Below are 24,553 nucleotides of genomic sequence, written 5' to 3'. Positions count from 1 at the left end.
ACGATATCCTTTCATCTGCATTTGTGTGACATCCAGTGGCTGGATGGGTCAATCACAGGCTCCCACTTCTCGCAAAAGGTGTATAAATGGCTCACAACTCTGTTTAGAACACGAAAGCAGGAAATGTACTGGATATTACTGCTAACCGAGCAATTGCTTAATTTTGGTTAAAAAATAAACAGCTGATTAAAGCAGCTTGTTCAAGGAAAGCCGTTACAGATATGTATGTGTGCAATTCATTATAGCCTTTAGAGCTCTTTCTCACTTCTGACAACTCATCCCCTCGGTGCTCTTGCTGGGCACTGAGAAGTGAATAAACAGTATATTGCCCCAGTCAGAAATGAGTAATTTCTATTTTCCTGTGTTTAGCTGTTGACTGCACCACGTGTCAAGACCCTCATCAATTTTGTCAGGAGCAATACTGAGACAGGAGTTACATTTTGATTAAAACCTTCGAAATATCAGAAATAACCAAATATACTGACTATGTCATGTAACATCGAATTAGGCTTCTGAAAAGTTGTTTAAATGGAAAGATCTAGAACTCCAGTCTTGTGTTTGAAATAATTGCCTGAAATGAAAGTAATTGGTGACAGTTGTGCAAAATATTTTCTTTGCCATCATCATAATGACAATGACCTGACAGTAGCACCGCTCTCAACATCTGTGGGAGTTTATCCATGCCCTTTCCTTCCAGGATTCCATGCAGGTAAGAAATTCGTAACCGTTTTGTTTATTGCACATTCACATAAAAATCATGGTTATCCCAGAACATTTTTTGTATTCTGCTATTATAAATAGCATCTACTAATGCTGAAAAGGAAAAAGATGAGAACGTAAAAGTTTCTCTGCTTTTCCAGTCTGCAAAGTCCATAAATCTGACTAATAAATCCAGCTAATTTCTTGTGCATGCAGACTTTTTATACAGCAAAAGGAAAAATACATTATTTTTTAAAAATATATTTTTAATCTCATAAAACTTAACAGACAAATTGAGCATTGATGTCTAGTGTCTGAAATGACTTTAAAATTGTGTTTTCAAGCTGACTAGATTTCAAGATCAATATTTATTACTGGTGAACTATTAAAAGGATGTAGAAATATTATTTTTGCCAGTAAATTTCCTGTTGAGATAAATAAATCAGACAGAGAAAAAAGACCGTGCAGGCCTCGGTACTGTATACAAGGCAAATGTTACCAGCAGAGACAGGAAAACAGCAGCTGTGCACCATTCTTGGACACAAAGTCCTCAGGAGTCACGAGGTTAGCGCAGGATCTGTTTTTTCATGCCTGGTTTTGCTGACTATGGAGTCACTTAGTCAACGACAATAATCAGAATAAAAGTCCTCTCCTGAAGTTAGACTAGTTTTATGCTTATCTATGGCAAGGAAAAGCAAGTCAAAGCTGTCAGAACTGTATCTAGAAGAAAACAAAGATCAGATATACGAAAATGCCCTTGCTGAGATCCAGTCCTTTGAGCTGCCTCTTGGAACCACCTTAAGGTATGCATCATTTAGATAATATTATCTTTTTCATGATGGATTTGTTCCATTCTATAGCTGGTCTTTCAATCAGACCAATATATTAGAAACTTTGTTTTCCTGACCCTGAAACCTCAAGGAAAGTTGAATTTAATTTCAGTGCGATTGGCCCTAAGTGAAAAAATACAAACCAAGGTCACCTACTGAGCTCTTTCTTTTCACCAAGACAAAGGTGTCTGTTACTGAAAATTGGCTGCAGATTCTCTATGAAGAAATTACTCTTAAAATGAAAACAAGGGGAAAATTGCTCTTTTGTGTGGCAATGTTTTTAGTTTGATGTTAGTAGCTACATTTTTAAAGTATTAATTGCTGCTTATTCTTAGATTTTTAATAAATGCAACCTTTTTTTATCACTAAAGACACAACTACTTAAAGTTTCACTGTTTATATTCCTAAATATCTGAAGATTTTAATATTTTTTTCACTTGCAGCTTATGGAAACCCTTTAATGGTAAAAGTGCAACTGAAAAAAAAAATATTCCTCTGCGTATTCTTCCCTATAAAAAACTAATACGTACAGGATTATGATGTTATGTTTTTAAGTACATTGTAGAAGAGTTTTAAAAATAGCCTGCCTGGCACTGTAGGTGTCAGATTGCAGTGACCATCAGTCTAAAGAAAGAAAATTTAGTTTACCCTGAAACATGTATGTGTCAATCTATTACTTCAGTAATTTGGTGACAGAAAGAAAAAGGAATGTGGGAAGATTGTTACTGCATATTAGTGACTTCTTGAAGGAAATACTACTGCAGAGGTAGCCTGTAGGATTTTTCCTATTTTCTTTCTGTAGCATGCACTTTGTAGGTACTTGTCTACATGTGGAATAATCCTTGTTGATTTAGTAGGTGTCATCAATAAATTCATCTGAATCAACACTGAATATGATAAAACCACAAGCATAGACACGATGTGCACAGTCTTTGCTGCTATTTATTAACTAGCATCCAGGTGTAGTTGCACCCGGGCAGCAGAGATGATGAGTTTGATTACAGTAACTGGAAGGGTGCCAAACACAATTGTAGCTGGCTGGTGTCTAGGCTTTGATGCATTCACAGTTGTAAACCACTGTCAGTTCCTCACTGGAGAAGTAGCCACACATCGCCCTGAAGTTTTACACTTCAGGCTTATTTCTTTACATCGGCTTCCTACTTGTGTGCAGAAAGCAGGTGTATCCTGTCTCCTGAGCATGCAAAACCCAAGGACTAGCTCATCTTTGGCCACAAACCACAAAGTGTATAATTTAAATAGAAAATGGGCTATTCCTCCTTCATTGAAAAACGCAGCTTTGCTGTACACATGCTCGAGGGCATGAGGAAACAATATACCAGTTTCTAGTGAAACGCAGCAAGCCGATGCATAAAAAGGTGCACTTATTTGGATGTTCTATTTTTTACCCCGACCCCCAAATTTCTAGCACCTAAAGAAAGGAAGGAAACAAGCCGGTGACCGAACTTGAATGCAAAATTCTCTTCAGAGTTTCCGTGCCAGGGCCGGCGGCTCCTCGCTCTGCTGCCTCCTTCCTGCTGGGCCTGGCATGGCCCGCCGGTACCTGATGGGGAGCAGCTAAAAGCAGATAAAAATAAATAAATTTAAAAACCCCACCCCCGTCCCCCGTCCCCCCCCCCAAAAAAAAAAAAAACAACGAAAAAACACCTCAAGAAACAAACCAGAACCACCCCGCGGGAAAAGGCCGGGTTTGACCCTATACGCCTTCAAAGGGCGACGGGCCGCGGGAAGGGCAGCTGGTCCGCCCGTAGCGCAGCCGGGAGAGGGATCGTGTTTTGGGCGTCCCTGTTCTGTCACCGGGCGCTGAGGTGGCAGAGAGGGTGGCGGCAGATAGGGCCAGCTGCCCCCGGTCTCCACCGGGCAACAGCGCCTGGAGCTGCCGAGGGGACGGAGGGACTTTGCCAGGCTCCTCCGCCGCCCCCGGCGCAGCCCGTCCCCTGACATGGGCCGCGGGGCACCGGCGGGCTGGGGAGACCCGGCGGGTTGGGGAGACCCGGGCAGGTGCGGCCCGGTGCGACCTGCGCCTTCCCCCCCGCGCCGGGAAGCCCTCCCCGCCGGGAAGCCCTCCCCGCCGGCTGCCGCTGCCCCCCACCCGGCTCCGCGGCCGCCTCCGCCCTCGGTCCCTCCCCGGCGCCTCCCGCAGCGGCGCGGCCGCCGGGTCCCTCCCATCCAAGATGGCGGAGAGTCTCCCCGAGCATGATCGGATCCTGCAGGAGATCGAGAGCACCGACACGGCCTGCGTGGGACCCACCCTGAGGTGAGGGGTGGTGGGGGCCGCGGCGCCGACGGCGGGCGAGGGTCCCCCGCCCTGGCCGGCCGGCCCTACTACCCAGGGAGCCGCGACCCGGCACGGCCCGGCCCGGCGCGGCCGCGCTTTCTGACAGCTCCTCCCCAGAGACACCGCGGGGCCGCCCGCAGCGCCGCCGGCCGGAGAGGCCGCGCTGGGCCCGGAGAGGGACGCGCAGCCCCTGGGAGCGCCCCGCGGAGGCCTCACCGCCCCCTCCCGCCCCGGGCCCTGCCGGGGCGCCGCGCCCCGGCCGCCCGCGGGGTGGCGGGGGGAGAGGGGCCGGTGCGGTGCGGACGCGGAGCGGCGCCGGCCCGGCCGCCGGCGGCTGTCACCCCCGGGCCGGCAGCGCTGACAGAGAAGGGGGCCGAGCGGAGGCTGCGGCCGTGCCCCCGCCTCCGGGCTGGCCTCCCTCTGTCATTGTCTGCCGGGGAAGCGGGGCGATGCCCGGCTTCCGCCGGGGCTGGGCCCGCCGGGGGCGGCCGCCCTGACCCCCTGCTGGCCCCTCCGTCACCCGGGCAGGGAGTGCTCCTGTCCCGGCCTTGGACATGGGGCATCTCCCGGGAGTGTGCCGGTACCCCCGGGTCTGGGCTGCGAACGGGACCGATGCCGTGTTGTGGGTGTGTTTGCATCAGTGACTGCAGGGCTCCTCCACAAGCAGCCTTTCCTAATGCAGCCTGAAATCTCCTGCCTGGTTAGGTTCCTTCTGGAAACGTGATAGTGTTCAGAGCATTTATGAAATGCTGTGACTTCAGTGGCTTGTTTGTTTGGGGTTTTTTTTGCATGTTGAAGAAAAGGTTTTGCTTAATCTTTCTTGTTAGAAATGTGTTGGTGCCCTTCATTTTGAGCTGGGGAAAGAAGGGCAGGGCCTGGAGGGAGTGGATCCAGGTATGGAGAAAAAGGGGGTCTTCATCCTGGAGCTGTGCTTCCCTGATGAGAGATGTCTGAAAGCAAAAAAGCACGGACACTAGCCAAACTGGGGAGAGAGAACTGTGAATTTGCACGCTGTCTCTTTGGGAAGATGCAGAGAGCCTGTGTGCAGGGAACTGGAAAAGGCGGTTTGCGTGGCAGTGTGCTGCAGGGCACTGCTGGATTCCAGTGGAGAGGGGAGAGCGTGGGAAGGGCCAGCACCAGGTACTGGGGTGGGGAACCCGATGCTGAGAACAGATGGAAGAGAGATGTATGTTGCGCATGCAGTGGGTCATTTTGCGCTTTGCCGTGAATGATTTTGTAGTTGGCTGCCAATGCCTACCTGTGGTGGGTCCTCCAGCGCTGAGGGCTGTGTCGGAGGTGGCAGCCTGGGGCATTTGTGTGAGGCTGGGGCTAATCAGTCCTCAAAGAGCCCAGATGGGGAGTGCGGTGGGGTGGCCCAGACATCACCCAGGGGCTGCTTGTGGGGTCAGCCTGGTCTTGGAGGCCAGCTTGGAGCAAACTGTGCTCTGATCTCCCCTTAGTGTTCCTTAAACACAGACAGTATTGGGAACACAGTGGGGAGATGTCAAAGCTGAGCATCACAAGGAGCTTCATTGGTGACAGTTTGTGAGCTCAGGTTGAGAGAAAGTAGCTGAGATGCTTTCAGACTTGAGTTGTCCCTGGAGGCAGTTTAGCCATGTTTCAGCTAACAAGCCTAGGCAGGTTGGAGCTGATGTTTGCAAAAAGCACATCAAAACAAAAAACTTAGCCACAAAATATTAACTATAATTGCAGTTTCGCTACTATCTCCACTATAGAGCTTATATCAGAGGAACCTGTGTAAAGGACATACAGAGAATCAGGCTGTACAGTGGAAGAAGGCATGTTTGGGAACCACAAATGTGTATGGGGGAGGAATGTAAAAGGGGAAAGGGACAATATGAATCTCTTATCCATAATGAACATTTTAAATGTGTCAACGTTTTTATATATATGAACATTTAGTTTCTTAAATTAGTTTCTTAAATTATTTGCGTGTTCCTGTCCTTTCTTTTTCTATTTGTATCTCATCTGTCTTACCTATCTTGTTATCTTACTGACTTTTCAGAGGGGGAATTTTTTGTTGCTGACTTTCAGAATTTTTAGAAAAAAAGTGCACATTGGTCTGATTTAACCTCTAGTGTTCATTTACAAATCAAAAAAAATGAGGCTAAAGAATAGTTACACCTGGCTGACTCTTTTGAAAGGAGTCACAGAAATATGCCGCTACTTTATAAGAACAGCAGTGTTTAAAATCAAAACGGTAGCTATCTATTCAGCTGTACCTGTTAAAATTTGTGAATTGCTGTGTGAAACTAAAAGTAAAAAATCCGACATCTAATTTCAAGATCTATTTCAATAAACAAAAGTGTGAATGTAAAACAGAGCATTATTTTCTGCACAAAATCTAGGTTTTACTTACTGAACAGCAGAAATCAAAGAAATGAGTAATTCTACATGCAGTTGCATAAGGCTACAACATAAAGTGATCCATCGATTTCCAGTTGAGGAAGCCATTGATGCCAGTTGTCTCATATAATGACTGAAATTACATTAATTTTGTGATGTGAAATGGAATAGTTTTGTAATCTAAGGTCTGTAATGCTGGGAGATATTTATAGCATCATGACATGAAATAAAGTACCAACATACCTACTTAAATAGCAGAACAAAAGAAAGGGCTTGAGGTGAGCGGTTCGGATAAGTAGCATGAGGTAATACTAAATGCTCAAGATTGTAGGATATGCAAGATCTAACTTATCCTTAATTGTTCATATCGAGATCTTAGTATCTTCCTAATGCATCCAGGCTTCACAAAGGAGGTATTATTTTTTTGTGGGCTGTACGTAGATTCCATGGAAACACGTTTCTGCTCTTGTTCAGTGTTGTGTTTGCTAGTTTGGGATTGCTGTCTCTGCCAGGGTGCTGTTCCCTACCCTGCTAGAGGAGTGGCAGATCTTGTGCTTATGATATAAAAAATAATACATACATTGATATAGAATGCTTTTGTGTGTAATTTACAGATAAGGAACAACGTACAGACTGACCCTGCAGGTGATTTTCCAGTGCTAGAAATCTCTAGAGATCCACCCATTTATAGGCGTGTGAAACGCAGGTCCTTTATGGGAGGAATCAAGGTACAGCTAGAAAAATTAGGTTTATTTACTATTTAGGAGAGTAAGTTAGCTCCTAAGGATTGCTCTGCATCTCAAGAAATATAAAATGAAGATACTGTATTTGATTAAATTAATTTGTAAAGTATTTGATAAAATTAATTTTCTTTTAAAATTTTAAGTGTATGAATTTATTGATTTAAAATTGCTGGTATTTAACTTGCGTGTCTAGTGACACACACCGAATCATTATAAATGAGACTTAAATCAACTGTATAACATGCCTTTCATTAAATGGGCAAACTGTGTATATAGCAGGCCAGGATTAATTTTTTTTTCAGCAGACTGAAACTTTTATCAACATCTTTCTAGCCTTAGTGGCTAACTAAATGAGATTAATGACAACACCTGTTAAAAGGCTCGTCACTCTCACCTTCTTATATGATGTGTTAATATCTTATAATTCAGGTCATATACATGCTGTTGGTCTTTGCAGAACCAGCGAGAGTTGTCAGCGCATTTCTAATCTTTATAAAGGAACAGGAAAAAGAGAAAAAGAAAGGCAATTCCCATATCCCTCTCAAAAAAAAAAAAATTAAAAAGTTAATAACAAAAAACTTTCAGGCCCTCACTGGACTCCATATAAACACGTATTAATGAAATTTCAGGAGTAAATTTTTGAGAGTGTCTCCACACTTCTTGAATACTTTATTGGACATGCCAGGGTAATTAATAAGATAAATTCTATTCGGAAGAAAATAATTGGCCTTATCTGCTGGTTAGTTAGTTTTATGTTGGTCGAAATAGGTCAAAGTGGAGCTCAACAGTGTAGAATACGTTGTTATGCCAGCGTCCTGATACTTAAGAGTCTCTTTGAGCTTGTGGTAATGTGTAATATTTCAAAACCCTTTTTAAAAAATAAATTGATTAACTCTTAAGCTCTAACTTGGCAATGCATTGCATACACATATGGTAAACTTTTTCTGAACACTTCATCTCATGAGCTTTGCATCACCGAGTCTGCGGTGTTCTGTGATCCCCACGCGCAGCCTGTCAGAGGAGTACCTCCAAGCCCACAATCAGTTGACTAAACAACTAATACAAAATAAAGTAAAATTTAAAAATTATGGGCGAATCAATGATGGCCATTTTGTAGCTAAGGTAAAGTTGATAAGGAGATGCTGTGTCTGTTGATGTGTCTGTAAGTGGAATGTACTCTGACTTTGACCCGCAATTGCAGCCTAGGAGCACTTTCTCCTCCAAAGTCAGTGTAAAAATGCTTTTAAGTGACTTCTATGTTCCTCTGCTCCTGAAAACTGTCATCACCAAGCTGTTGCCTGGTAGATGTTAGAGCATCTTCTAGGTTGCTGTATGTTGTGCTGGACATGAAACCTCTTTACAGAGTTATTAGAGGGCTTCTTATGAAGACATCTCACTGGCATGTTGTCTGTGGCTATGGGAATCACACTGATGAGAGCCGTTAGGTTGATGCGTTTCTGTCTGATGCCGCAATATGCTGCGGTGACCTTCCACTGACCTAGGACTGCATTGTACTGGTAAAAGCAGCACTGAGCCACACAGCTGCAAAGCAAAAATCACTTCTGTGTGGTGCTGCTTTTTTCTCATTTAGGTTGAACAGAGTTTGGAGGTAGGATGTAGATTTGCTGTAAGGCTCATAAATGAGTATGGGTGAAGTGTTAGAAGCTATTGATAACTGTTCATCCTGAACTTCTGTCCTTGTGTTGCAGAAAAGCAGAAGGTAAAATGCACACTTTAGTGAGGCATCATAAGAGGAATAAATTGAGGAAGCTAAGGGAGCAATAGTTGTCCAAGCAAGTCTGTTTTGTCCTCTGCTGATCAAGGTTTCTAAGAAAATTCAGAGATGGAACTACGGACCGAGAGTCAAATTCGGCTTCTTCTACTGAGTTGTGATACATTTTGCAGCTGCAGATGCTTTGCCCAGACTGGGGGCCATAATTTGTTATTTTGCGATATTCTTGTATGCATTGAGGGGCCTGTCCAAAGCCTTTGGAGTACCCTTTGGAGTACAACAATGCTCTGAAGCCTCATGTAACTTATTTTCCTGGAAGTACACACTATTATTACTAGCAGGCCTGATTTGGTTATATGATTCTGTATCTTTAAGCAGAATAGTTAGTAAGCGATAGCATAGGTAGTATGAATGACTTCTATAGATGTGGGAAGACAGTACAGCACGAACACAGTCGCAGGCTGGGAAACATTTTTTGTGAGCACTTGCCTATGGGCTGTTGGAATTTGTGATGTGGTTATCCAGTGACAAAATGTGGATGCCCTCATTTTTGCCCTGTGGTCTTTCTTGTCAGGTATGATTGTCTAAAAGCATTTTTCTGTGTTTTCATTATTTTGGTTTTGGAATATGAGCCAGCAATTCACATTTTTATCTATAGCTTATTCTTGTTTTAAATATAGAGCAAATGTCTTACAGGACTCTGAGATCATCAACCAGTGCTTTGAATCAGAATTTAAATGGCTTGATCATGTCTTTAAATTTCAAATAGTATGATAATGTTTTACAATATTGTAAGCTATTTTTATGCTTTGAAAATCAGTAGTCTGTATCTTCATTATTGATCTGTCTTCAAGCCCTGCTCAGTTTTCTAGTTAATCACAGAATTTTTCAGAGTTGGAAGGGACCTCTAGAGATCATCTAGTCCAACTCCCCTGCTAGAGCAGGATTGCCTAAAGCACATCACTCAGGGCTGCATCCAGGTGGGTCTTGAAAGTCACCAGAGAAGGGGACTCCACAACCTCCCTGGGCAGCCTGTTCCAGTGCTCTGTCACCCTCACTGTAAAGTTTTTTCTCATATTTGTTCGGAACTTTGTACGTTCCAGCTTGTGCCCGTTACCCCTCGTCCTGTTACTGGGAAACACTGAAAAGAGTCTGTCTCCGTCCTCCTTAAACCCACCCTTTAGATACTTGTAAACATTAATAAGGTCTCCCCTCAGCCTTCTCTTCTCCAGGCTAAAGAGTCCCAGCCCTCTCAGCCTTTCCTCATAAGGGAGATGCTCCAATCCCTCAGTCATCTTTGTTGTCCTACGCTGGGCATGTGTTTCATTCCTGGTTCCCTTTCAAACTGAAGTTACAAAGTAGCCCAAAGGAACTAGAAATTCCTTGTGTGTTAGCTATGGTCTTTTTTCGATCAGGTCACAGAATGTACTTTGATATATATTTATATATCAGTTTATCTTTGTTATAATAGCTAACTCCTATTTTGCAACTGGGTTGCTATAGAGTAAGGAGAACGGCCTGTTCGCTGAGAACAGCATATCCTGAAAAACCAGTGGCTGGATTGTGGAGTCGGTTGCAGGTTTTGTTACTTAGTGCGGGATTTGGTGGTATTCTGAGTGTTTAAATTGAAAGGCAACAATTGGATAAAGCACATGTCTATGTGAGCAGGTCTATCTCCATGTATATTCCTCTGAAGGAGCAATATTTTTTTATTGCTAGTCCATTACATAGAGTCAAAACAGCATAAGAAGAGTGCGTGCTGTAGACTGATTAATCTGGCATTTATATATTCAGCAGCAGAACCACAGTTCTGATTTTTCTGCAGGCTAGACTGATATTTCAGGCAGGTTTGCCATTGGTGGCAAAAAAATATATTAGAAGAAGGTGAGGATTTGCTTCCATTGCTGCAAGTTTCAACGTAGTACTAGTCTACTTTTTATAAAGCCTGAAACTGTTTGTGGGTAATCATATCTGCACTGCATTTTTCTGTTCTGCAAAAAACCTTTACGTTCAATGCTGATTAAGTTTGTCATGAAATATGTGTCTGCAAATCAGGTTATCTTGATCTTTTTAAGTGTTCATGCATCAGCTTCTGACTCAGTTCTTGCAGTGTTTTCCAAATGGACAACTGCCAAGTGAAGCTTTAACCTAACTAATAACCTATGTGAAGAATACTTCTGAAATAGCTCTCTCCAATTTCACAAGGATTACCAAAGAGCTTGAAATTGTTCCCGTGTTTAGGAAACATGTTTCAAAATACATTAAAGCTTTTAAAATAGAGGGATCATCTGCCGAGAGATCCAGAATAGTGTACTTGATAGGTGGTTCATGCAGTTTGTATCATTGTGTCTCATCTAAATTTAGCCTTTTCATCATGTGAACGGCTTATTTGCTGTTACATCGGTTAAATTCAGGAAATTGTTATGCTTGTCATTTCTTCATCAACTTATTCCTTAAGCTGATTTTATTTAGTGTCTATTGACCCAGATTTTGGACCTTCCATATGCATAGGAAATGCGTAATTTTACATCCTTCACAAATGCCAGTCACATGGGTACTTTCTTGCGGATTTTTTTGGGAAGCCAACAGCATACACTGTATTCTAGCTTTCTGTGTGCATTGCTGAACCATTGCTCTGAGACTTTGCAGTTTCTTCCATACAGATATCTACCTGGGGACCCTGAGCATAATTCAGTTAAATATAAGCTTGGTTTTGACCTGTAAGTGCTAGAGCATTTGCACATACAAGGCTGAAATTACAGCAACTGCAGTTAAGCGAGTTTTGTCATGTTGCATTTTATGGATTATACTACTAAAATGAGCTCATACAAATCTATGAGGGTTGATATTTCTTAAATAATGCTTCCAAGATAATGCCAGGAATGGATTCGCAAATAGGAAACTATTTCTATGGGTTGTAGTAAACTACTAAGTACTAACTCGTTCAAAAACATCAACCTAGCTTTGCAACAGCATCAAGTAATCACATTAGATTTTATCATACTGAAGGGCTTGCTATGGCTGGTTATAAAATCTAGCTGTCACCAGTCTTTCTGGCTATTATCTGGCGATGGTTGAAATGCCCAAACCTAATCCCTGTCACCACAGACCTTGGTGTAACAATGCCGTATGTTCAATTTGATGTTCAGCTTAAAATATGCTCAACAGCGCATCTCTTCCTCATCTTGTCCGTGTCTACTAAGGAATTATTCGTATGCCTGACAAACTGTGTCCTATGCAGGAAGGAGTTAACAATCTCTCCTGGAGCCTGGCTGAAGCCCTTTCTGTACCTCAACCTTTGCCAGTAATACCAAACTAGCCGTGAACTTAATCACTGACGGAGGTATTGTAAGGAAAGAAGCAGGTTTTAGAGCGCATCATCCTTGATGGAAAGACTTGGGGTTTGACAGAAAGGACCTAAAGGGTGTCGTTGAACAGTTCTGCACTAGGGACCTGCAGAGAGGGCTGGGACTCTTTTGTTTTGTTTTTGTTATACCATGAGAAAGGTGTTCAGCTCTAATACTGTGAGTGGGATTTTCACTGTGTCTTGGAGAAAGTAATTTGCTTGCAAAACTGTAATGAGTGTAACTTGCAGTTCTCCCATGAATCAGAGTAATACAAAATTAATAATGCATATACTGTAGTATGTGTACAGGGGGATACTTTTGAGACATTTCACTTCATTGTGACATTGAGATATCAACTTCAAAAAAAGTGTTTAAACTTTCAAGTATCACATACTTCCATTTTAATATACTCTACTCTGCTTTCTATTACAAGCATTTAGATGTTTCCGTTGGTAGCAGCTCTCAGTGGGACTTTCACAGTTTGCACACTTCCTTATACGTAGAGTGACTTAGAAGGATCTCTGCCCCATTGATTTCAGCAAGGCAATGTTTTCTTCCAAGTTAATTTCAATGTAAAAGTAACATAGTTGATATTGTTTTGTACTGTATGTTTGTTCTGTTTTGTTTCATAAGCTTAGCAAACTGTAATCAGGTAGCCAATGCATACTACCTCCTCTTGAAATGTGGAGTTTCTGTGGCGTGCTGGAGTGCCACCTTTTCCTAAGGCATGAACAGATTTTCTACTGCTTAGTTTGTTTATCGAGCAGGTAGAGGACTGGAGGAAGGTAGCAAAGAGTAGTAGAAGTCAGTTGCTTCAACACTGTTAATTGCTTCCCAGCAGAAAAAAACACCATTAGTTTTAGTTGGGCTTTTGACTTAAAAAACAGACTTTTTCAAAAGTCATCTTTGATTCTCTTCAGTGATCCTGGGAGATGTGCACGTGCAAAGGATGTATAGTACAGGCTGTTGATTTGCCTGAGAAAAATACCCAATTTTCTATGTATAGACTATGTGAACTCATAGAGTTAACAAAAATTAATAATATAAAATTATTGGTAAATATATGCTTTGGTTATATGTTTGCAGAGGAATGTGACACATCAAAGAATGATCTGGTTTGTTCTGTGTTGAACAGAATACATTCTTAATGCAATTGGTTTTGAAACTTTTTAATTATTGGATATTTTATTTAATCTGGAACTTCTTGGTTTCTAAAATAATATATTTACATCTTCGTAGTGTTGGTATTCAAAGCCTATTGAAATAAGTAACTTAGACATTTGTGACATCAAATGTTCTGTTCTACTTTCATCTGTCTCGTGAAGGCTCTACAGAAACAATTACTACGTATTTATCTTGAAGATTATGTCTAAAGTGCCCCAGATAAAGAAGACAGATTAGCTATAGGTTGTAATAGATGACTAATTATTTCTGGGACATGTGTAATAGAAATCTGATCAAATCTTTAAAAATAACTTAGAAACTCACAATTTCATTTATATGTGAATCCATTGCTCCTAAAATGGAACAATTTATGTTACAGTCTGTGGAAATATTAAGGGAAGATAAGAATATTACTATATGGACTTCAGTTTCTTATTTTATTTTCTATGAAATAACATAGGTTCCAACTATGTCCACTGTATCTATTTAGGTATAAGAAACAGATGTCCAAACTTGGCATTTAGTTACGTGGCGATAGCTAGTACCAAAGTTAGTAAAGCTGGCGTTTTCTTTACTGTCTTTTTTAGCTACTATTACAACACAAAACTAAAAAAAAAAAAAAAAAAAAAAAAGTAGTGCAGCACTTGTTTTTCAGTTTCTTGCTTCATACATCAGTAAGTCGCACAAAGGCTTAGCAGGAAGAGACATCTCCTTGGTCAGCAATGTAAAAACAGGAAGGAGGAAGTCTATTGCAAATCTGGGTTTACTGATTATCAGTTCATGTTTCGCTGCAGAGGATGTCCATTAACAGCCATCAGCGTGATCCATTGCTTATCCAGCATGAACAATGACTGCTGTAGTGCTGCTACTACAGAATATGGACCCTGCTTATAGGAAGTAATGTTAACTAACAAACTGTACTCAGCCCTTTCCTGCTCATAGAAACAGGATACTATTAGTGAGAACAATTCACAGAAATTGCACATCCAGGAAAACCAGGCAAGTAAAGCATAACAGCTAAACTAAGATTAATAAAATCTTTTCTCTGATTAGGCCATAGCTTGAGTTCTGGCATGTAATGCAATCTTTTAAATAGAGTGGTGAGATGTAATTATGAATAAGGGTGGCAGAACTGGACCCTAGGTAGCGCCTGGCATAGAAAGATGTTAAGAAATGTGCTTATTACCATAACTCCAGTTGAATTACAGGAAACACCTGGACATTATTTTATAAAGCTTTTTAGGGTGTATGCAGAAACCTATATGAAATTACTCCATGGAAAAATCCCCACAAAGTTTGCAGTTTGTGTAAACAGAAAATATCTTTGTATATTGTAGGACAAAGAAAGTTTCTGCAGTGTTTCCTGTGAAATTGCAACTTAAAGGGAGTGTGTGATACAGTATCGTGGTAAGGGATGCCATGGTTATAGTCACAATGACAGGTCTGTTTTCAAGGCAGAATCTTAATTTGCATGGTCAGTGTTTTGTGCTTGCATTGATCTCACTGCGCTCATCATACCAGTTTTAATTGTAAATATTATCTTATTTTATAACTCTATTTAATCTCTCTTTTTTTTTTTTTTTCAATCAAATGAGAAATGGAGGGAGAAGACAAACGTCTACTGGGCCACTTCTTGCAATGTGTGTATGGGAACTATTTGAGAGCACCTCTAGCCTCAGTCCAAAATTGTCTTTGGTAGCAAGACATGAATTCTAAAAACATAATTTTCCACAAGCACTTGAGGCTTGCTTTATTTGTGTGTGTGTTTTATTTTAAGTATTACTTTGAAATATGGAATGAAAATTGTATGTCTGAGTTTCTTTTTTTTTGTGTGTGTGAATTGGTTTAACTGATCAAAGTGGCAGTTAAATTTATTTTTCCCACAATGCTAAATCTGAAGCTCTACAGATGAATATTTTTTCTTGCGTCCTTTGCAGTTCAGAAGTTGCATGGTCAGGCTGACATTCCATGTCAAACTTATACAACTATTGTGCAGATATGCGTAATTCCCATAGTCATCACAGCATTCATGGAGATGTAACTGATTGGCACTTACTAAGTGGTTATCAGTACCATGAAAGGAATGTGTGTATACAGTTTTTAATTGCTTCATATGTCTTTTGTAATCAGGAAATGAAAGACTTTGTGGCAATGTAGGGAGGGGCGGGGAACCTCCAATTCATCTTAGAAATGGGATGGGTTGGGGGTATATGAAAATGGTGAAAGGTGGCAAGTCATTAGTGAGGAGCTACTTTGTCCTGTAAAAAGACTGGTATTTTTTTCTCTATTTTCTGACAATTTTTTTTGCTATTTTTTAAGTAGATAATCTGTTTTAAGAGTTTTTGCTGCTGTTAGAATCTATTATTAACAATGATTACTAGGAAGAGAATTGTTCACTCTAAAAATTTGCAGTAAAGCTCCAAAAGCTCATAGATGTTTTTCCTGTATATGGGTCGCAATTAAAAATTGAATCATTGCCCATTTAAAAAACACACACAGAAAAAACCCCAAGCTCTCAAACCTTCAAGAAATAATAGATTTTTTAAAACCCCAAAAGGGGGTTGTTAAATATTATTTTTTTTCTTTATCTAATAGGCCGTTTTAATAATGATTTTTAATTGACAGTTATCACCAACCAGGAGTTCATATTATCTTCTGAATCATTATTTTCTTATGAAAGTATGGAGCTTCTGTTTTAAATAAAATAAACTCTTCATTTTTGCCTGAAGCCTGAGTACTTGAGCAGTTCTGCTTACCATTGAGAAGTTACAGGTGTTGCCACCGATATAAGGGACAAAATTACTTTAGTTCTCATTCTGATTACTCTTGCAATTTACTTTTCCATGCTAAACTCCCACCAAGCAGATTACAGTGGAAATTGTGTTTGGGTTTCTAATTATTCTCATTTTCTACTGGGAAGATAACGTAGATGTGAAGACTGGGGATGAGGAGGGAAAAAGCAAATTTGGGGTACTTGCTGAACTCTCAAAAGAGTATTTTATGCTCCTTTTCTTTTACATTTATTAGTCTATATGCAATTCCTTTGCCTACCTTTCCAGTACTTCAGTCAATGTATTAAATTAATTTCTGAGCTTATGATATTTTTTGGCCTGTAACTTTTTATTTCCCTCCTCCTTAGTGAAATTCTAATCCTCTTTTAATCCCATTTGCACTCAGGCGTTTAATGATGTGTATCCTGTTTGCATGCACAGAAAATAGTTATATGAAATGATATCAGAAATATATTTTTGAAGCTGTACTGTAACCATTTTTGAAGAGATCTATGATAGTGGCTTAGAGTTATAATGCATATGTATGGAGTTGTCATTATATAATGGATCAGATAATGTGAGGATAATTGATTTTTTGAAGTATTATTTTGTGGAGGATCAAGTGGAATTCATGGCAGATTAGGTGTTATGATTCTTGGCTGAATTTTAGCTCTCTGGAGATTAGCCTTTTTGCTTACTCAGCGTCTGGTATTTTTGTGTATAGAATGGTGCCCTCTGGTGCTTCAATAGATTTTTGCATGTAAGCACAAAAAATTTTCAATAAGACCTCTTAATACATATTTTTCATATTGTCTTTCAGTTTTGAAAATAAAAATTGTGGGGAGTTTTTTTTATGGTATAAAGTAACCTTGTTTGATTTTCTTTAATTGGAAAATGGTTGCATATCTAAAAATTCTCCTTTGTTTTTTATTGAGACCTGAATTCAAATCTGTTTATACTTGTCTTTCTCCCTTCAGCACAGCTGTTAAGAAAAGACCAAGGTAAAAATATCCCTATTGCAATAAAATTGAGCCAGTGACTGAGATATCTTTCTCCCTTAGTTAAGTGCTCTCTGACTACTCCTGCTTCAATTTTTCCCCTTGTTTGAGTACTTTCTGCACTATCTTTTATTTACCTAGGCTGGCATTAACATGACTCATATTGTCCAGTTGTTGGGATGAGTCAGGAAAAAAGGTCTCTCTGTCTATAAACAGAGTTCTGGGGAATATAAACAAATAACCTGCTACACCTTACGAGAAAAATCCTTCAGCTCTGCTTGTGCTCTTCCTGGGTGCCCTGCTTGCCCTATCAATTAGGAATGAAAATGGTACCTGCCCTGTCACTGATTCGCAATACTGATATCTAACTAGTCACTGAAGTTAAAGTTCTCTCATTCCAGATGGAAAATTAAGATGGTATGTTGTGTATTTTTCTTTTTTTTTTTTGTGCCAAAATGAAGTACAAACTTCTGTCTCCAACAACAATGATTTTCTCCCTTTTTTTTTTTTTTCCAGTTCGAAGACTTTACTGAGAGAAAGCTCACTCTTCAGAGTTTCATGATGTGAATCAATGACTAGTAGTCATTGACTAGTCAAAGACTGGTAGTCTCTAGGTTCCTATAGCAGTATAGATCACAGGTTGAAAGCAATTGTAATACAAACTGACCATATCTTTCAGTTTTTCTTAGTTCAGATTTGTGCTATACTTCAGACCAACGGCATCCACTTCAGGGGCCCATAAAGCTGAAGAGGATCCTTGGCATTCTTCATTCAGAAGTATATAAAAGTAAACAAAACTTGAAAGAACTATATCTTACACATACATAGTTGCTAGCTGGCAACTAAGCACCACACAGCCGCTCGCGCACTACCCCCAGTTTGGATGGGGGAGAGAATCGGAGGGGTAAAAGCGAGGAAAAAAACCTCATGGGCTGAGATAAAGAAAGCTTAATAGGTAAAGCAAAAGTGTGCATGCAAGGAAAGCAAAACAAGCAATTCATTCACTGCTTCCCATGGGCAGGCAGGTGTCCAGCCATCTCCAGGACAACAGGGTTCCATCATGTGTAACGGTTACTTGGGAAGACAAACACCATAACTCTGAACGTCTCCCCCTTCCTTCTTCTTCTCCCAGCTTTACGTACTGAACACAACGTCATATGGTGTGGGATATCCCTCTGGTCAGTTGGGATCAGCTGTTCCAACTATGTCCCCTCCCAGCTTCTTGTGCACCCGCGGCCCAGGCACTGGCGGGGTGGTGTGAGGAGCAGAAAAGGCCTTGGTGCTGTGTAAGCACTGCTCAGCAATAACAAAAAAATCCCTGTATTAGCAACACTGTTTCCAGCACAAATCCAAAACATAGCCCTGTACTAGCTACTATGAAGAAAATTAACTCTACCCCAGCCAAAACCAGCACAACCGGTAAAATTTCTCTTGATGACCTAGGCATGTTTGCCCCTTTTTATGACACTTCCCACTGACGTATGTGAAGCTACTTAAAGTGAGAGAGAGAGATATTTTTAGGGTGGATTTAATTGCATGCAGTAGTAATCTCCTGAAGAAATGCATCTGGGAGGGTTACCACTTCTTCACTCTCTTCTCAGCAGAACTCTGTGTGTGTGTGTATTGTAAATTCTGTTAATTTTGCCTTGCAATTTAAAGGAATTAGCTATAGGATGCTTTCAGGATTCTGTGTTTCTCTCCAAGATATTGTGGTATGGTGATTTGTCTCTCTGATAATTTCACTCCAAAAATGTGCACATTTGCTATCAGTGCCATATTCTATTGAAATGTACACCTTCAGATAATTATTCAAAGTGGTGCAATTACTTTATTTAGATAAGTGTGTGTATGGAAAATAAGCTTCAGTATCAGAAACAAACCTTGTGGTACTTACGTGTGGTGTTCCATAATGGGTAAATCAGGCGTGCATCACCTCAGTTGTGTTTGCAGTTTTGAGAAAAAGCCTAATTTTTGCCCACGGCCAGGGATCGCAGGGCTCTCTCAGGTACACACACACTTTCAAAAAGGCTGGTGCTTTGGGTCACACTTCCTTCTGAAGCCCCTGAAATAGCCGTGTGTATAGTGTCCTAAGAGTACAGAGTCTTAAGGACGTTAGTAAACTTGTTTAATTCATCCCCGTACTTCTCACCTAGATCAGAGGGTTGTGATACAAAGTGTGAATTTCTTTTAAATACTGTGATAATTCATTTCTTTAAAGGTAAGCAGTTCTGTGTCGGGAGTTTCTTCACTAGTGTGCTGAAGAGGGTTGATTTGTTATTGTTCCCACAAGATGGAGCTGTCTACATATGCAATTAGTATGGAATTTATACTTCTAGCGAATCTTAAGGAGCTCTGTCAAAATTCTGTTTTAGATCACAGATCACCATTTTATTAGTAGCCCTGCACAAAACAGTACAATGTAGAACATAAAATAGTAACTGTTATTTTAATGAGGTGGTTAAGGCTGTGTGTCGGGATGTATGTAGTATTGATTTCTTCCCCCCCCGTTTTAAACATTTATTCCCTATATGATTTTGAATTAAATATTGTGATAATACCCCTGAGAATTATTAATCAGTATTTTATTTATGATCATTAAACTGAAGCATAAGTAGCTTTAATATTGAGAAAAAATAATAAATACTAATTTTTCTAATAGTGTATTGCCTATGCTACATTGTATGTGCTTCCAGAATTTCTGGCTATGTTGTATGGAATTGTTTGATAACATTTTAAAGAGAAATCTCCTGATTGCAAATTATTTCCCTCTCCCAGTATTTTAATAGCATGTCTGCCAGTGTTGGCAGATCTGAAATCGATAAAAAGGTATCAACACAGCCATGCTGAACTGCAGACAGTGGATATACCAAAATCATCAGGCAATGTCTAAGTCCAAAAAGGCAGTGCATTGCTACCACTAAAGAAAGTTTTGTGATACACACTCAAGTATGGAGTTCCTCTTGCACCATCTTTTTGCAGTCCTGTTCTCATTTTAGGTCTCTTTGGCCTACTGTGTTTTACTACTGTTTTCACTTTACTGTTATGTTACACAACTTACAGTTACAAATACACAGCGATAAATGTTAAGTCTCTTGTCTTTGTGATAATGATATTCCCTTTGCACTTCCCTTTGAGAACATTGGCAGGAGACCTAAACTTGGAGCCTCCTTCCACCCTTAAATAAAAGGCTCAAGGAAGCAGTAATAAATTGAATGTTTTTGCTGGTTTTTGCTTTAGCATCCAGTGCAGTATAGATAATGAGTCCAGCCCATTCACAGGCAGCTCATGCATGCCCGATATCTGTGAAGGCACTGTCTGATGCCTCTGGTCCTCCTAATATTTTTATTTCTTCCCCAGGAACAGTAGTCTGGAGACAGGTGGATGTCCCTCTATGTCCACCCTGTAGGTTACAACTTCTCTGACCCTTTTGTTATAGAGAGAGAGCAGCACTCATGTAACCAGCTTGTACCATGTATTTTGGAGCACTACATCAGTTGTTGAACCTTTTTGTTATCCCTTCCCCATTTCTTTACAGGTAACAGTCCTTCCAGGGTCTACATGCTTCCCCCTGTGTCTTCAGCTGCAGAATATTAGGTTGCCTAATGAGAGCTCACTCAGTGCTGACTATGTGTTGTGCACCTTTCTTTCCTCCCAGGCCAGGTTGCTGCTTGTCCCTCCAGCCAGCACCAGCTTCTGTGTGCAGGTGTTTCCCACTGGCAGGTGTGGGTCACTCACGATCTTCTACCACAGCCCTTTAAACCTCAGTCATCCTGGGCAGCCCTGAGGAGTGAGTCTCTTTCAGGCAGTCTGACAGGAACCTCAGGAGGAAAGACTGATGGTCATACGTTTGTTCCTTCCAGCTGTCATTTCAAACTGCACTGGTGGAAAGAGTGAGGAGTATTTTTCCCTTTGTGAACCGCATCATGGGTCAACAATCTTTTATGTTTTTTCCCTGGTGCATTTTGGAGGAAAGAGCCTGCCTTTCAGTACCATAGCCTTGTTTTCCTATCATAAGCGAAAGGGTGATATTCTAGGAATATTCTGTTGAATCGATTTTTCCCTTAGAAAATATCTATAGCAAGCAGGCTGTCGGGAGCTGACTTTCTTCCTTTGGGCATGTAGGACAGCTTATTACCTTTCTCATTTCTCTAACTTCAGTTGCTTCTCTGAGTATATCAGCCAAGGTCGGGAGGAACTCAAAAAGGATGAAGAATCTAGTTTCAAGAGTCTTTTGAATCTCTTCTATACCCTTTTCTTCCTTGAAAGGCAAAGTTCTTGTCAGACACTCAGCTATAGGTTTGTTGAACTGGTGATGATGACCCCAGATCTTGTCAGAGCCCAGCTGCCTGGTTAGAAAAGAGGATCTTGAAGAATATGGGAAGTCATACTTCTCCAAGAAGACTGGGAGGGAAGTATTTTCTCTGTACTTAAGAGGTGTAGAGGCTTTGACTCACTGTTGCCTGGGTCTTGAACTTAAGACTGTGGTTCTACAAGCAACGCTGAGATCATTGGAACTTCAGTCTTCCCCCCCGCATCTTAAGATTTATTTATTAAAGCGGCTTCTCCTTATGGATTTCTGGAGGAAATTAGAGGCAAAAAAGAAGGAATTTAAAGATTTTTGATCGCCTGATTTTATTTGAACGCTTGTAGTTTGCAGTACAAACATGTTTGTATATGTATATCATCCTCGTACTGCTGCTCTCATTCTATCTGAAAACCTGCTTCAAAAATTACCTGTCTTTGCTGTTGTTGCTATAACAATTAATGAAATTTTGGAACTGCCTGTGCCTAACCTTTCTTGGGAGACTTCATACTTTTGATTTCCAGTACAGTTCTCTGTAATACCTCTTTTCTCGCTTCCTCTGCTAAAGTCTAAAGCTTTAAATTGCCCCGTCTCCTTTGCTCGGTCTCATGCTTGAGCATTTTTCCATGCAGCTTTCTATTTCTGATGCAGCTCAACAAGCTACGACAGTAATTTCTCCAGGAGTCATCTTTCCTGATTGAGGTTTATAAGTGTACTATTCAAACAGTGAGTAAAAGAAACCAAAATACTTGATTTTAGCCATTCCTGAAAGTTAGATCCCATTGAGGTAGCAGCATGTCGTGGTTTTGCTTTGGGAGACGTTGAGGGCGGGCAGGAGGAGGCAGGGAGCAGTGGGGATTGCCTTCCGCCAGGGGTCTGGCTGCTGCCACACAGTGCTCCTGTCCTTCTGGCTGGAAGCATCCGACCCTGATTTAGTTGGATAACTCTGATGTTAGGAATACCAGAAAAGCAAATTTGTATGTTTGCACTTATTTATATTTAGCAAAGAGTGGAATTTGATGGAAAAGCGATCCATGCTATTTGAGGTGGTTGGAGAAACTGATTCTTTTGTACCCGTATTTGAGCATTAGGGCATAAATAACAGAGCAGTGAGGCTCAGGTCAACCATGATGTAAGTGGTTAAGCACCTGGATTAATGCCATAAGGGCTGGGTTCAGCTCTCAGTTTTGCGCCATCTCTTTCTTTTAATGCTTATTTTGGTGGAGTGGATCACAAATGAAGCCACCGTAACATCAAGTTTGCGTGCTTTTCTTTTCTTTTTAAGAGAGAGATTTCAATAAAGATCCTTGTGTATTATTTTTAACTGGGGGGAAAAGTAAACAACTTCTTATTTGTATTTAACAGGTCTGTATATGATGACCAACCAAATGCACACCAGAGGTTTATGGAAAAACTAGATGCCTGCATACGTAACCATGACAGGGAGATAGAAAAGATGTGCAATTTTCACCATCAGGGCTTTGTGGATGCTATTACAGAACTTCTTAAAGTTAGGGCTGATGCAGAAAAATTAAAGGTAAGGACCTAGTTTTTCAGAGTTTCATATATCATTGCCTTTTAATTCAAAAGAAGTAATTTGACACTCCTACTGAAGAATAAAAATTTAGTGATTGTCACATACAGTGTGATGTTTGCAACAATTTTTTAAAAGTGGATTATGTAGGATTTGTGATTAGAGCTGTGTTGCTTGATCCAGTAATTTACATTTACAAAGATGAGTATTTTATTAGGTCTAATTCTGATTTTTTTTAAAAAGTATGTTTTCAGAAAATGCTACCAAAATTATTTTGCCCTTTTTAAAGGCTTTCTCAGAAGGTAAAGAACAACAAATGGTAAAACTAATATTTCTTGCGTAGGTCTCTTTTCTAATCATGCGTTTACACATCAGACCTTAGAAAAAAGTGAAACTCTTGATTAGAAAAATAAAAATACTGTAATTATGCATGAAAAATAAATTTTCTTTACTCTGTAATGAGTAGGAGAGTAGGTGGAGTTAGTAGTTTTCATTAGAAATGAGAACTAAGATTTACTCCCAAATCACAATGCAGAATAGTGAATTATGAGATCCGTCCCTTTTAGCTCTCTTTACACTTTTGAGAGCAAAATATGCACACCAGACAGAATGAGCATAGTTCATCAGAGGTTATGATTAGAAGAGCATTATATAAAGGATATTCAGATAACAAGAGACCAAATACAGCGTCAATGAGGTCATTGAGCATCTTTGTTCAGAAATTAATGAGATTTTTAATAAACTAGAATGTGCTTCCTTATTATGATGACCTAATGAGTCACTTACTATGTGGGAAAATCTGAGGTCGAGCTTTGCCTGCACCTGCAGCATTAAAATGTTGCTGTGGTTTGGAGATTTCCACGTTTGATGTTAATCAACCACCCAGTGTTTGCATTCAGCAAAGTATGAATGTTTAATTACCATAAAATGCAATCACCATTTCTTACAGACAATGAATGGCCCATAGAGCTCATTGAGGTTATCAAAAAGGGACCAGTGGTCAATTGGGTCAATGATTTGAATTGTTTGACAGACCTACAGAAACAAGGAAAGTTCAAAAATCCCAAGTAAATTTGAGAAGTTTGCCACAGAATCTGTTAGAAAGAACTGTCATAAGTAATTGAAGTTAACAAAAGCCCTTTGCGATCAAAAGTTCAAGTTCAAGCTGTAGAGTTAATTTGAATTTGCATTTCTTTGTTCTAAGTTTCTCATGAAGCATGATCTGATTACAAGGGTGAGCAGTCACATCAGGGCAATATATGCATATTTGTCTAACAAAGGTGAAATTATTTTTAAGGTCCAAGTTACTGATACCAACCGAAGGCTTCAGGATGCTGGGAAAGAGGTGAGAAATTGGTGCTTCCTATATGGGCATTATGAATATTTGTATCAAATTAAATTTATTTGCATAATTTAATTGTGATTTTCTTTCTCTTTTTTTTTTTTTTTTTTTTTTTTAAATCTCTAAGGTGATAGCTCAAACAGAGGAAATCATCCGATGTAGGGTTCAGCAACGGAATATTACAACAGTTGTGGAAAAACTACAGTTGTGTCTTCCAGGTGAGTGACCTATAGCTAAATATGACGGCAAATTAAATACAGTAAGTCACAATAGCCAAAATGGTAAAGAATATTATTTTTTAAGTTGTGGTCCTGTAACACCCAGTTTAACGGAAAAATTAATGGGATTTAAAAAGATGTCAACATGTAGCTTCCACGTCTTTTACGATATTTGGCGTAGAGCAATTATGCCACGTTGTGAGAAGACA

The 24,553-nt window shown here is 40.3% G+C and overlaps 1 protein-coding gene across 15 annotated transcripts in view; it reads left to right on the top strand.

The window, feature by feature from the left end:
• Nucleotides 1–1,237: 1,237 nt before the first annotated feature.
• Nucleotides 1,238–24,553, top strand: part of EXOC6 (exocyst complex component 6) — a 99,254-nt gene continuing 75,938 nt past the window's right edge. For 6 of the 15 annotated variants that reach the window (XR_012587780.1, XM_074593292.1, XM_074593290.1 and 3 more), the window contains exons 1-4: nt 1,261–1,502; nt 22,616–22,787; nt 24,082–24,129; nt 24,254–24,344. Coding sequence is in view for 12 of the 15 variants with exons in the window: in XM_074593292.1 (XP_074449393.1) it covers nt 1,381–1,502; nt 22,616–22,787; nt 24,082–24,129; nt 24,254–24,344 (433 nt within the window). In the remaining 3 variants the exon portion in view is untranslated. Of the gene's footprint in view, nt 1,503–3,604; nt 3,805–22,615; nt 22,788–24,081; nt 24,130–24,253; nt 24,345–24,553 lie in introns of those variants that run through there. The other 9 variants (XM_074593293.1, XM_074593298.1, XM_074593291.1 and 6 more) reach the window with 5 other exon arrangements.

The sequence above is a fragment of the Larus michahellis genome, chromosome 6 (genome assembly GCF_964199755.1).
Source record: "Larus michahellis chromosome 6, bLarMic1.1, whole genome shotgun sequence".
Taxonomy (NCBI): domain Eukaryota; kingdom Metazoa; phylum Chordata; class Aves; order Charadriiformes; family Laridae; genus Larus; species Larus michahellis.
Note: the sequence above shows the minus strand (reverse complement) of the source record. Positions and strands in the feature narration are given on the sequence as shown.